This window comes from Hypomesus transpacificus, chromosome 22 (assembly GCF_021917145.1).
Source record: "Hypomesus transpacificus isolate Combined female chromosome 22, fHypTra1, whole genome shotgun sequence".
Taxonomy (NCBI): domain Eukaryota; kingdom Metazoa; phylum Chordata; class Actinopteri; order Osmeriformes; family Osmeridae; genus Hypomesus; species Hypomesus transpacificus.
The window spans coordinates 5,634,730-5,649,021 of NC_061081.1; the positions used below are offsets into that span (position 1 = coordinate 5,634,730).

The 14,292-nt window shown below is 40.2% G+C and overlaps 1 protein-coding gene across 3 annotated transcripts in view; it reads right to left on the reverse strand.

The window, feature by feature from the left end:
* LOC124483975 (3'-5' RNA helicase YTHDC2) overlaps positions 1–14,292 on the reverse strand; it is an 83,482-nt gene that overhangs the window by 53,152 nt on the left and 16,038 nt on the right. For 2 of the 3 annotated variants that reach the window (XM_047044599.1, XM_047044598.1), the window contains exons 10-15: positions 3,409–3,563; positions 3,020–3,155; positions 2,544–2,670; positions 2,387–2,452; positions 1,958–2,136; positions 1,048–1,144 (exon numbers count right to left, since the gene is read on the reverse strand). In XM_047044599.1, coding sequence (XP_046900555.1) covers positions 1,048–1,144; positions 1,958–2,136; positions 2,387–2,452; positions 2,544–2,670; positions 3,020–3,155; positions 3,409–3,563 — 760 coding nt within the window. The remainder of the gene's footprint in view (positions 1–1,047; positions 1,145–1,957; positions 2,137–2,386; positions 2,453–2,543; positions 2,671–3,019; positions 3,156–3,408; positions 3,564–14,292) is intronic. The other variant, XM_047044600.1, reaches the window with a different exon arrangement.

Consider the following 14,292-nt stretch of genomic DNA (forward strand, 5'->3'; position numbering starts at 1 on the left):
CTGAAAGAATTCGCTGCATGTTTAACCTAAATAGTGTTAAAAAAAAAATGTTTACGAAACGCAATATGTGGCGGCCGGTGTTGATTCTGTGGCGCATCGCCACAAATTAGTTTGTGTGGGAAACACTGAAAAGTGTACCGCGGTTGAAACGGTAGAGCCAAATCTCTCCCGGTAGACACATTTCTACCGTTGCACGGTATATACCGTCATACCGCCCAGCCCTACTAGTGATGTCATAAAACCGGTACCAAGTCGGTACTCAAACAAAAAAGTATACCAGAATTTCTGAACAGTTGTACAGAGTACCGGGTCTATCAGTACCCATGCAGAGTTGGACTCTGACAAGCAGTGTTGCCAAAGACATCTCGCCAGAAGTCACCGGTGGCTCTCTGAAAAGTCACTAAAAGTTGCTAGGTTTGTCGCTTGTTTCTCTTTTGTTGTTAGGGAGGGTGTTAAGTCGCTAAATCTAGCAACAAAGTTGTTAAATTGGCAACACTGGACAATCATAAGACCCCGGCATGGTGACAAGCAGCTAATGCTGCAGGGGCTCCACTAACAGTTGAAAAATGGAATAACCACGTTTAGAAAAATACTTCGGGTGTGAGGCAGATGACAATGAGAACATCGTCAATCACCAGAAACCAATTTGCAAACTCTGTTCATTTACTTTATGGTTTGCAGCTTACTAAAATTGCAATACCTACTACTGGGGCATATGAAATGAGAGGGCACAACAGATTAAGACTGTAGTTTCTGAAAGGTTAGACAATTGAAAATCCGTTTCAAATATTGCATCATGTGTTCTGATGTGTTTATCTACTCATATTAGCAATGTTTTCAAGATCCATGTATAATTTCCTTAAGCGGGAACAAGACACCCTCAGAATAGATGAGCATATGGTAATAGAACAGTATAAACAGGTGAACATGCACAGGGTTTTGACATAAATCGAAAGGGTTGTTTGGAATGTTGCAATTAGCAACTGTTCTCTGAGAGGTAACCTCCCAGGATCAGGATTTGCACACGTTCTCAGTCTTCTCTCATACCTTTGAGAATGATCTACAAATCGTTTATCATCGTAGAGGATGCGGTCCCTCAGTCCAACAATCTCATCATATCCAGGAAGGAAGATTAAAACAGCACCTGAATTGGAACGGCCCATTGTTAACATGAAGTCAAAACAAAGAGGCGGTACAGTCATTTGTATTCATGGCCATCATTTTAAGCCAGAATTAGTTCTAAAATAACCAGGCAAAACACAGATTTCTGAATTTAAAGATTACTATTAACCATTTATATTAATTGGACAAGAATGAAAAACATTTTTATCATCACTAATCATTCTGCATGACAAAGTCAAGTAAGACACTCACTCGCTTACAGGTCACTGACGGAAAAAATGAAGATGTAACACTTTTATTCTGTATAAAATGATACTGTGTTTAGCTTTGTGTGCAAAGAGAGGCCTACCCCCAAATCTGAACTCTGGGTAAACATACAAGACCCTTATCTTGGGGCTGAGGACTAAGAAGAGAGGGGTTTGTTTGTTTATTTTAAGGAGATACTGTTTGACAGAGCTAGAAGGAAGACTGAGGTCTGGTGACCATTTGTTGACACCTATGTGAAGCAGCTTTTATGACATCAGGACCGGAGATTCTGCTGTTGTGTTTTAATCAGGGTTGATGGCATAAATTGACGCACGCTCACACACGCGCCAGGTCTATGCAAGGGAGCCAATGAAAGAAGGGGGACATTTGCATGCCTTTGTTTTAGCCAATAAACTGTCAAGAGCGGTTCTGTTCCAATAGGTAGCTAGCACAACATACTAGCGGAAAACTTTGTAGCACAATGGCGTGTGATGTTTTGTCTCCTTGAGGCCGCAAGCAATAAAGCTTTCTTAACTTGTTCACCTATTGACTGTGCAATGCTTGATAGATTAATATTTCTGACAGTCACCATCATCAGAGCTGGTGCAGATGTTGTGAAGCAGGTGCATGATGATGTCCAGATCCACCCTCTCGTCATCAAAACTGTGGTGGTAGACCTTAAGGAGCTCCTGGTCCTCTGCGCTAAGCTCATTGATGGCTGACTGCACCAGAGATAACTCATCCAGCTTCCCTGACTCCAGGGATGATCTGGAGATAAAAGAAGCGTAAACCAGGGAATATGAGAGATTGGTGGACTATTAAAAGGTGTGGTTCTAGTCCTCAACAAAATGCATGTCTTGACTGTGATAGACGACAGCATGTGCATAAGGCTTATGATTACAGCTTTATGATCTAAGAAAAGAGGTGCCACTGATTGTGTACATCTTAAATTTCAGATTTACAGAAGGTCATCCTCCTTACTCAGAGCCTTATGTAATGTCACAAAGACTCCTCTTACTGGTGAGATTCAAGTAGATCCACAGCCTCGACCTGATCGAAATGCTTGGCCCAGTCCTGTGCAGTCCTGAAATAAAAACACTTCATCTGGTCCAACTCTCATGTAACACTTAACCATTAAAATACCAACGGGTCAAAGTAATCTGTACTAGACTTACCAGCCATTGGAGGACTTGAGGTTGACACTGGCTCCCATACTGAGCAGCTGTTCAACATGACTGATGAAGCCTCGGCTCGCCGCTACCATTAGGGGAGTGGCGCTTTTCTCGCTGTGCATGTAGTCCACTAGGATTGGGGACAGGTGTTTTAGTGTAAAGATCAAAACTGCAGTTTTAGTAGTACCCACAATTCCGTAACAATTAAAGTTCTGTACCAACAAATAGGCAAGATGATCATATTGTTGGCAGAAACTGGATTGTACTTACAAACGGTCCCAGTAACAGTATATAAGGATTGCTTGGCTCTCTATAGCATTACACACTTTAGGTTGATCACAAACTGTTTCATTAACCAATGGAGTGCATTTCATTTCTAACAAAAGTAAAATAATTAATAACAGTTTAATACAACAAGAAAACTGAAACTGGCTGGAGCTTAAAATGAAATAAAAACAGACAGATTATTGTGACCGTACCACTGACGTTCTCGCTGAGGATGAGGTTGAACAACTGAACAAAGGCATCTGCATCCTGGTTCAGAAAGATGTCTGAGATGCAGGCGTCCATCTCCTTCAGCAGCCAGGGGTCCAAAGACCCTGTGTCTTTCTCATTCTGACACAGATTTACAAAGATGTCCATCTGTTATATTATTTAAGGTGAAGTAGCTTTACGACACCAACACTTCTGACAACATTTCTGTTGTCATCTGTGCTGATGAAGAAAATACATAACCCTTTTTTTTTCTTCAGAAGGCAATTTACTGTTGCCTGACAACTGACTGCGCTGCCTATCCACCACTTTATGAAGAAAAACGTTGACGTGCCATATTAAGAACATCCTGGTCACAGAATCGTCTCCATCTTACATGTTGGTTGAAGACTGCGTCCCCTCCATCGTCCAGAAGGTCGTTTTCATGGAGGAGACATGAAGAGCCTGCACTCCTCTCCCTATGGGACTCCTTACGGGACCCCCTTTCTCGGACATTACACCACTCTGTCAGAGATGTCTGCTGTTTTTCTTCTGAGACACACACAAGGGAAAACAGATGACAGACAGAAGGACAAAAGCAAGAAATGTCAACTAATGGAGATGTGACATTTAACACGAGTAGCTCCGAGACAGTTTTCCCTACTTATAGCGCATAGGGTCAAATGACCCGAGTCTTCAGACAGAGACGTTGTTACTGACACGTAATGGTCGCTAAATAAACATTCAATGGTCTAAATACATCCAGTTATCCTTGCAAAACATGTAATGTTCTTCATTTGTTGTTAAGACACGGTCCAAGTATTGCAAAAATGAGAGCCAAGTGTAAATCAGTTTGGAAATCCTAGGCTTTAGGCTTACTTGATGTTGCATGTTTATGCTTAGCCTATTCAATTTGACAAGACTTGCAGTATCTAATAGGCAGTAGAAAAAAATATACTGGAGATTGAGAATGTCTATTGTGGTTTTATGTAGGCTATTACTGTAATTGGGACTCCAGTTGCAAGTGTGGATCGTGGGTTATGCAAGAGCATTAGCGTGTTGTCAAAAACAATGAAAGGTGCATTTGATCAATCAAATAGGCGACCGATCTACTACAACTAGCCCAACAGATTATTTAGAAATAATTGTGTTCCCTTTACATCTACAGACTATGTAAAAAGGTTTTTGGCTAATCTTGGGCATTGCATTGTGCACAGGATTATATATATATTTTTTTTTTTTAAGATCAGTGTTTCCCACACAGACTAATTTGTGGCGGTGCGCCACAGAATCAACATAGGCCGCCACATATTACGTTTCGTTATAAAAAATGTTTTAACGCTATTTAAAACATGCAGCGTATTTAGTTAGTTTAGTTCAGCTGCATTTCCTTTCCCTGCTCTCCTTCCGTCTCTCTGTCACTCACGCGTCTCTCACATACACACACACACACACACACACACAGAGTCACAACGTCACCACAAGTTAGCAACGACGCTATGCGATATCAGCGAGCCTTCAGCATTAGTGCTGTAGCTAAAAGTCTAGGAAAGTTTAGGTTATTTTTCGCTAGGTACCTACGAACATGTCTTAATCTGCTAGACAAGTGGGTTCCCCATCGTTCTTTTGGTGAGCTGTCTCACGAGCCCTACTTACCCGGAGTCATGGAGCCGACCAGCTAAATAGTTATTTAGCACTAGCGTTGATACATGCATATATGCAGAAATTGTTTACAATATTTTCAGGCTTCAACCAGTGCTGCTCAAGCAGAAAGACGGGGTCAGGGAGAGAAAGAGATTCGTCAGGCATTGAAGAAATAATAGGAGAGGAGGACAGCATCCAACATAATACATACATATTTAATAAAAACAAAATAAGTTTTGTGTAACGAATTATTAACGAAGGAATTATGTTAACCCCCCCCCCCGCCACAAATAGATTTCTAATCTATGGGAAACACTGAAGATGCATCTTTTCAGGCTGTTGTATGAAAGGTGCATCCCCTTTTCAAATGATTGATAGCAGCCAGATCTGTAAAATACTCATTTATTTGTGAAGGAGGAAGTTGTGTGCGAAGAGAGTGGAGACAATAAAGTGTGGCCAGCCACATTGAGGAGTCACAGAGCCTTGTAGTCTGTCTGTGTCAAATTATTATTAACTAGTGCACAGTCTGTGATTGTTGGAAAAATTGAAGATGTAACACATTTATCCTGTCTAAGAATGATTCTGTGTTCAGCATTCCTTCTGTGTAGAGAGGCCTACCCTCAAATCTAAACTTTGGGTAACACGAGGCATACGAACAAGATGACCTAGACTGACCATTATCTTACTAGAGGTGCAATAAATAACCTTATCTGTGCTGAGTGAATCATATGGTCAAGCCTAGGGTCAGAGAACTCTGTAAGTTTCCACGCACACAGGTCTACGCTAGGAGCCAATGAAGAAGGGCCATGAAGATTTGCATGCCATTGTCTTAACCAATGACTGTAAAGAGTGGGGCTGCTTAAATAGCTAGCTAGCACAACATGCTAGCAGACAAGTTTGTAGCACAATGGCGTGTGATGTTTCTGTCTCCTTGTGGGCCGGCCGCAAGCAATAAACGTTCTTAAACTTGTTCACCGACTGACTGTGCAATGCTTGATGAATTAATATTTCTGACAGTGATGCAGTCGGTGAAGACCATTCTTCTCAGTGGCTTTGGTACTTACAGTGCCCTCCAAAAGTATTGGAACAGTGAAGCCAATTCCTTTATTTTTGCTGTAGACTGAAAACATTTGGGCTTGACATCAAACGATGAATGTGAAACCAGAGATCAACGTTTCAGCTTTTATTTCCAGGTATTTACATCAGGATCTGATGCACAAATTAGAAAATATCACCTTTTTGTTCGAACCCACCCATTTGTCACGTGAGCAAAAGTATTGGAACATATGACTGACAGGTGTGTTTTGTTGCCCAGGTGTGTCCTATTACATACATTATTCAATCAATAAATACCACTGAATGTCTACACTCAGGTTCAGATTGGGTAAGATAGGTTTTGTCTATGCAGACTGTATTCAGAGGTGAAAACAACATGAAAACCGGAGCGCTGTCTTTGGGTGAAAAACAAGCAATTGTGAGTCTTAGAGAAGATGGAAAATCAATCAGAGCCATTGCAGAAACATTGGCCATAGCCAGTACAACCATTTGGAATGTCCTGAAGAAGAAGAAAACTACTGGTGTACTAAGTAACAGACGTCGAACAGGTAGACCAAGGAAAACATCAGCAGTTGATGACAGAAACATTGTGAGAGCTGTAAAGAAAGACCCTAAAACAACTGTTAGTGAGATCAGCAACAACCTCCAGATGGCAGGAGTGAAGGTATCACTATCTACTGTTCGCAGAAGACTTCATGAACAAAAGTACAAGGGCTACACCAGAAGATGCAAACCACTCATTAGCAAGAAGAATAGGAAGGCCAGGCTGGAATTTGCCAAAAAGTACAGAGATGAACCTCAAAAATTCTGGGACAAAGTTTTATGGACTGATGAGACAAAGATTAACTTTTACCAAAGTGATGGAAAGGCTAAAGTTTGGAGAAAGAAAGGAACTGCTCATGATCCCAAACACACAAGCTCATCTGTGAAACACGGTGGAGGTAATGTCATGGCTTGGGCTTGCATGGCTTCTTCTAGGACGGGCTCATTAATCTTCATTGAGGATGTAACACATGATGGCAGCAGCAAAATGAACTCGGAAGTCTACAGAAACATTTTGTCTGCCAATTTAAGGAAAGATGCAACCAAACTGATTGGCAGAGCCTTCATCATGCAGCAAGATAACGACCCAAAACACACTGCCAAAACAACAAAGGAGTTCATCAGGGGCAAGAAATGGAAGGTATTAGACTGGCCAAGTCAATCTCCAGACTTAAACCCTATAGAGCATGCATTTTACCTGCTTAAGAGGAGACTGAAGGGAGGAACCCCACAAAACAAACAACAACTGAAAGAGGCTGCAGTGAAAGCCTGGGAAAGCATCAAAAAGGAAGAATGCAAAAGTTTGGTGACGTCAATGGGTCACAGACTTGCTGCAGTTATTGAAAGCAAAGGATTTGCAACTAAATATTAAGTCTTATTCACTTAAATATGTTTTAAGTATATCTGTTCCAATACTTTTGCTCACATGACAAATGGGTGGATTCAAACAAAATGTGATATTTTCTTAGTTGTGCATCAGATCCTGATGTAAATACCTGGAAATAAAAGCTGAAACGTTGATCTCTGGTCTCACGTTCATTATTTGATGTCAAGCCCAAATGTTTTCAGTCTACAGCAAAAATAAAGGAATTCGCCTCACTGTTCCAATACTTTTGGAGGGCACTGTATATATATATATATATATATATATATATATACACAAATCTTTTGCGTGGTGGGGGGGCGGGGCCTTGGGGAGGCTTCTGCCCCGGGCCCCAGATGACCTTAACCTGGTCCTGACAACAAAGGATATACTTCAAAATGTTAGCCTTTGTCCAGATTGGATTGCTTCTATTGGGATTTACGTTCCGTTGCACGGTCTAAGAGGTTACAATGTTTTTGGGGCAAAAAGTTCCTTGTGTCCACAAAGGGCAGTGTTTCCCACACATAGACTAATTTGTGGCGGTGCGCCACAGAATCAACACCGGCCGCCACACATTGCGTTTCGTAAAACATTTTTTTTATCGCTATTTAGGTAAAAACACGCAGCATATTCGTTCAGCTGCATTTCCTTTCCCTGCTCTCCCTCCGTCTCTTTCACGCACGCGTCTTTCTCACATACACACACAGTCACTACGTCAGCACACGTTGGCAACAATGCATACGCCGTTCTAGTGAGACCGACAGCTACATCAGCGAGCCTTCAGCATTAGTGCCGTAGCTAAAGGTCTAGGAAAGTTGAGGCTACTTTTCGCTAGGTACCGACGGACATGTCTTAATCGAAGGTTCCCCTTCGTTCTTTTGGTGAGAAGTTTCAAGAGCTAGCTACTTACCCGGCGTCATGGAGCCGACCAGTTAAATAGTTATTTAGCACCCTGTATGCAGCGTCGCTACCTGCATATGCAGAAATTATTTGTTTGTTGTTGTTGATTTTGTGAATTATTTCGATATTTAGTTATTGACAATGATCGCTTCCAACAAACTTCTTTTAAATTAAGCCATTTCCCCGTAAATAAATGTCAAGCTTATTTATGTTTTGGGGGCATATTTTGAGTTAGCAAATGGTACTGCTTGAATCATGATTCCATCTGAAATACTGCCGGTGACAACATTGTTTCAATAGCTTGTTTCAAAAGGGGTTCAGCTGGTTTCAATGGGGGTTCTTAATGAATTAATGCAAGATGAGAAGGCTAAATGCTTGAAAATATCAGTAGAGTAGAAAAACGTTAGGGGACAGACCCATCTGAAACCGACACAAGCAAGCACACCCTACAATTTCCCCAGAAATGGTACCCTCTGTAGTTTATATTTATAACTAAGTCCATCAACAGTCATTTCTTATAACAGTCATTTTGCCCTCTTATTTTATTTCAGATCTTATTTTGTATTTTATATCTTACATTGTATAGTATTGTTTTAGAATTATTTAGACAGCTGTCCTTTTTATATTTAAGATTCTTATGTTTATCATATGCACCTTCCTGCCACAATAAATTCCTTGTTTGTGTGAACTTACATAACGAATAAAGCTAATTCTGTTTCTGATCACAATTGAAATTCTGTCATTTCTGAAGGAGGCTACTTCTTCAACCTCCAAATCATCTATTCTAGTCACTAATGCACATCATTAAGGCCAGGGTTTTCCCCTATGTTGATTTTTCCGTGGCAGCCTGCCACGGTAAAATTTCTGCCGTCACGGTATCAGAATAAGAGCTGTACAAAATTTTAGGCCGTCTATCAGCCGTGATTGTTAGAGCGCATGTCGGAGAATAGCACAGACGCGCTTCACAGCGCAGTTGAGATTGCGCGTGTGCGTCCTTGAGAACTGTAAGTCGTATAACTTATGTTGTCAGTTCATTTAAGCCTGTTATTGTATTAGTCTATAGTTCTTGCAAATTAAAATTTAGTTAACTGGTGATTTTCTTTGTTTGTATTCTTCCCCTGCTAGCGAAATTGCACGTCTATTGATTCGATAGCGATTACTGCCCTTGCTCACGTTTGTATTTTAGGTGCATTATTATGCTTAAGTAGCCTAGTTTTAATGAATAAATAGTGGGTATATTGTTATTATTTGCTACAGAATGCTTAGCCTATCAAGATCAAATGAAGCAGATAGTGTACATGCTTCCGAGTGGCCTGCCTTAATCTATAGGCTAGGCCACTGCATTTACAATAAGTTGTTACGTCAATTATTAATTGGCAGCATTTATGCCATTTAGAACATACTTTATAACTTTATTGCTTTAGGGGAAATAGGACGAAAATATGTGCAATATTACATTAGCTATTAGACTATTACATAAGCTGCTCCGAAATATAGGGTTAGCACTTTGTTTTGACCGGGGGGGGGGGGGTAGACCTAACCTGCCCCCACTGCAACAAAAAAGATCCTAGGGGAAACACTGAAGGCAATTTTTATTATGTATCTGATAATGCCAGGAATCTGTGTTTGTGAGAATGTACCTGTCTGGCTGTGTATTTTGAGAATGGGATTTTAGGTCAGCAAGTTTCTCAATCATCTCGGGAACCGGGTTCTCTGCAAAGTTCATTTTTTGCAGGTGTCCTTTTTATAATTGTTGGAATGCTGCTTCAGCAAATTCATTACATTTTTTACATGGTTTTCCAGGATTGAAAGGTTTTTCAATCCTCTTAAACTTCTTCAACTTTCAAAAACTTATTCTTCCTCAATTCTTCAGCTACAGGCAACATTTAAACTTTAAAATGTTGACAAAACCCTAAACCCTTATATACTTTTTATGTTTCATGACTTTTTCAAACCGTTTCTGAGATTTACATGCGTGTGTACGAGAAAGCCTAGAGTGCAGACTGAATCGCTAAGAGTGGAGGGGAGCTTCAGATGTCGTTGAAAACATATTTCTAGTTTGCCAGCATTGCCACAATTTTCGCTCTTCATGCTTCATTTTTGGATCAATAGATAGCTAATTTTGTGCTGGTCGTAGACAGTTGTCTGTGGAATCCAAAAGACTTACATATTTGTTCAGAGCCCAACGAAAGCGAGACAAAGTCCAACTTTCGCCCCATAGAGTCCAATGCAAATCTAGTGACAAATTCGTCAGAAAAGGCAAAAACAACCAGATTTAGAAAAACTGCCGGTAGAGTCGTATTTCTGACCGCACAGACATACAAAGGACATCCCTGGTTTCGGCAGAGTCTTGGGTCTCGGAAAATATCTTTATTTTTTGGATTGGACGTATAGTTTTGCGTCTAGGTTAACTTGTTTGAGGTGTGGATTCTAGCTATATTTCTGGTATTCTCTGCCCTGAGCGCATTAGCAGCCATAGCTGCACCATCACCGTGGCAACCACACAAACACGCACCAGTCTCTTACACAGGTGATTGGTATTAGCTGATTAGTGGAGACACAAGACAAGCTATTCAGTCAACTCGTCTCATTAAAAGACTAAGAACACCACAACACAACTACTACCACTACCGATACTGCTATATCTTATGCCACACTACAACTACTAATTCTGCAGATGCTGCTAATATCTCTTCTACTAACTACTATGCTAATGGTACTGTTTTGTTCTACTACGCCACTGACTGCTTTCACTTGACCATGAGAAACCCGATAGCAATTGTCGGTTTATGCCAATAATACGATTACTCCGTTTACATGTGTAATTAGTTATGCGACTACTCAAACACGTCTACATGATTCTTTTTATGAATCGTTGTGCTCCACGGACAAAACTTGCACCATCATTCTTCTGCAACAAAGTGTCGCCGTATCTTCCTGTATCAGCCCTACTGCTGTATGTTTCATTCAATCAAAACATTGAATCCTACTAAGAAAGCCGAGTAAACGCACTCAATGATAGGCTACATCTGCAACTGATCTTACTATCCCAACTATAATTTCAACTGTTAAAACTTCTTGTTACAACTAGCTAGTGTAGGGCTGTTTTGGCAGCCCCTTTGTCACTGGTTACCCAGAAACTTGTCTGGGACAGTCGTTGATTTACATGAATGCTAAAATGACAATCACACCTTAATGACACACCTCTGGAGAGGTGGTCTCAACAGTTGAAGAGGAAGATGGACAGAGGAAGACTCTGAAATTATCATTAAAAGTTGTGTTCTTGAAAATAAGGTTCTAAACAGCTTTTAATGTCATGTTTGATATGCTTTTGTTTCTTATTTTATGTATTACATGCTTGTAATAATTTTAATACTGTAACATGTACAGGGTTTACAGAGTTTGTGCCTACAGCAGACCAACATGTGTTTAACATATTCCCCTGTCTTGCAAGGGAACCACTTGGTCTACTGTAGCCTTGATTAATGATCCAATTTGAATTTGTATGCGTTTAGACTACTTTTCAGTCATGTGACCGGTGTCCCCATTTTAGTCAGGTTTGGGTGTATATAGGAAGAAGTGTGACCAATCACTTCGAGTTTGGTTTACGATACAGCTCCGGTGCGTTAGGCGCCTAGTCTTCATTGTGACATACCTTTGTTAACCATTGCTCTGAAGGTATGTTTTGTATTTGATGATATTTCATTATCATTGTATTGATTATCTTGCTATTTAGATAATAAACTATTATTGTGCATTTTGACGTTACTTGTTCTCTTTGAAACGTATCTATCAGGCTACGGCGGTGAAAACTTAGATCTAGTCTGGTTGATGCGGCTAACTGATTATAAACATAGACTTTTGAGTAGGTTTTAACTTAAGGCCTCTGAGTCACTTACAGTGGATCTCCACGCTCCGAAGGAATTTACCGGGGCCTCTGAGTGATCGATTACATATCCTACTAGGTCGACTATGGTTAAATCTATATTATAGTAGAGATAAACGACTGTTTAGTGAACACGCATACTTTAGGGTCGGTGCTCTGATCAAGCAGACGATTTTTACCTACGTCAGAGTTTCATGTCATTAACTGTTTAGCGCTCGAGGTTACAGGTAACGCACTTGTGCACGTGTCTTAAAATTGGAGTCAGATATTAACCAGTCAATTATCTCCCTGAGAATCTAACCTAAGGTGAATTGTGATTCCCAAGCCAGGGACGAACACCAAGCGTCTCTGGCCTTTCAAATCACCGACTACACTAGCCTACTTCTTCTTCTGTCTAACAGTTCAACTTTCAGCTTCTACCACATTGTAGGCTATTTAAGCACTGAGCTTTGTTAGATGATGCAGTTCAGCTTCCACACTCCATCTTTTGTGTGAATCATACATTTTTAAAATTAATTTCAGCTTGCGGGTATTTTCTCATTTCAGTATTTTCAGCCATTTAAAAAAATTAATTTCAGATTTCAGCATTCCAACGCATTTTCAGCAGGAAATGTATGTTCTAGTTCAATGGTGATGTTGTTTGGATAAGCATTTCCACATTTCCCAAAAATAATTTGCTGCTAACATATATTTTTCAGCCATGTTCAGCTTGCACCATATGCTTTACTAGCGCATGCAATAAGAGGCTGTATCGGAGGCTGTATAACTTTAGTGAATTTTGTTTTGTCTACGAACTAATGCAAGTAAGAAAGGAATTATTTCTGAAATTAAACTATGCGCTTAACGCACTAGAGTTTGTAGAAAGGAAAATAGCGAAATACTGTTTGAATATTTAGAAGTAAATTTGCTTTTACAATTTATATGGCCAGGTTAGTGCTGACTGCTGGCATAACATTGAATCAGCTGCTTTCAAAGGAGTTTCTTTATGGATGAAATGCTGGCTAGTTAACTGAACAACAATATAAAGTCAATATACTTTCAGTATACATCAGTGCATTTTGTTACATAAATGTATATGTTTACTGATGTCAAAACTGACTGCACATAGTAAATGTGCACAATACTCAACACAAAATCAACTACAACATTATAATCACCAGCTGCATCACAGACAGGCGCTATTCCTACCACTTTAGCCTCCTTGGTCGGCAGAACTGTACATGCCAGCGTGTATGGTGAATTAGGCCTACAATTATGACAACTGGCTCAACCATGCATGTAATTACTTCTATTATTAACTAAATGTCTAGATGTTTGTTGTAAGACAATTGAACAGAAAACCAATAGAATACATTTTCATTGACACAACATAAGCAATTGATAACGTAGGAAACAGCAGGCAAATGAAGACTACATAATCATTTGCATGACTGTACCACAGCATTGGCAATTTGTTTAAAATCATGAGAATTAAATAAATAAATATAATGCCGCATATATTTCTGTGCTGTATTTATTTCCAATCCTACATGCAAGCGAGGGGGGCGTGATTATCTTCAGACCAAAGCAGCTGCACAAGATTGAAGGCTGGATTCGAGATGATGGAAGACATAAGTGGTGTCAGAGATGGCATGCTGGCCTTACTAGATGAAATAAATCAGCATGGCTTGTCAGGGGACATCATTTTGGCACACAGTGTAGATTTTGTAGAGGTACTTGGGTGGATAAGTGCTCTACAGAACATAGACATTGACCACAAAGTGTAGAGAGCCATGATGGGGCTAAAGAGATTCTTACTTTTGCTGCTGTGTATCAAAGGTTTAAGCGTATTTTGATTGTATTGTCTGGGTTAACAGCGACGATGTAAGTATTAATTTGTAGTGTCATAAGGGGTGGTGATATCGTTGTTAATAGGGCAATTGCCTCGAGACAACCCCAAATACGGGATTAGCCTACATTTGGGTATTGTCTGGTGTGCCCACGGTAACCAGTTGTTTTCAATGAACCCAAAACAAAATGTAGCCTGAATGCCAAGGTAGTTATTAAATACCGTATCTCTTCGATTAAACGCTGAGGCGTTTATCATTTTTGGTGCAGCGTTCAAGGGTGGCGTTTATTCGAGGGCGGCGTTTAATTAGTCAGAGAGCTTTAGTGAATTGTAGCTGCAGTGCAGCCATAGACAAACAAAAAAATTGACAAAGAGGTCAAACACAAAGCCTAGTGTAAAATTGAAACCGCGCGTGTCTACATTGTGTAAAAACCTGAAGCAGCATGCCCTAACATTCTTACACTTTGGCTTTCAAACTGAAAGCTGTGCAGAAAGCATTCCCCATCAGCAACAGATCTGTAGCACGCAAACTTGGGGTTGATAAATGGTGAATTTGCAAGTG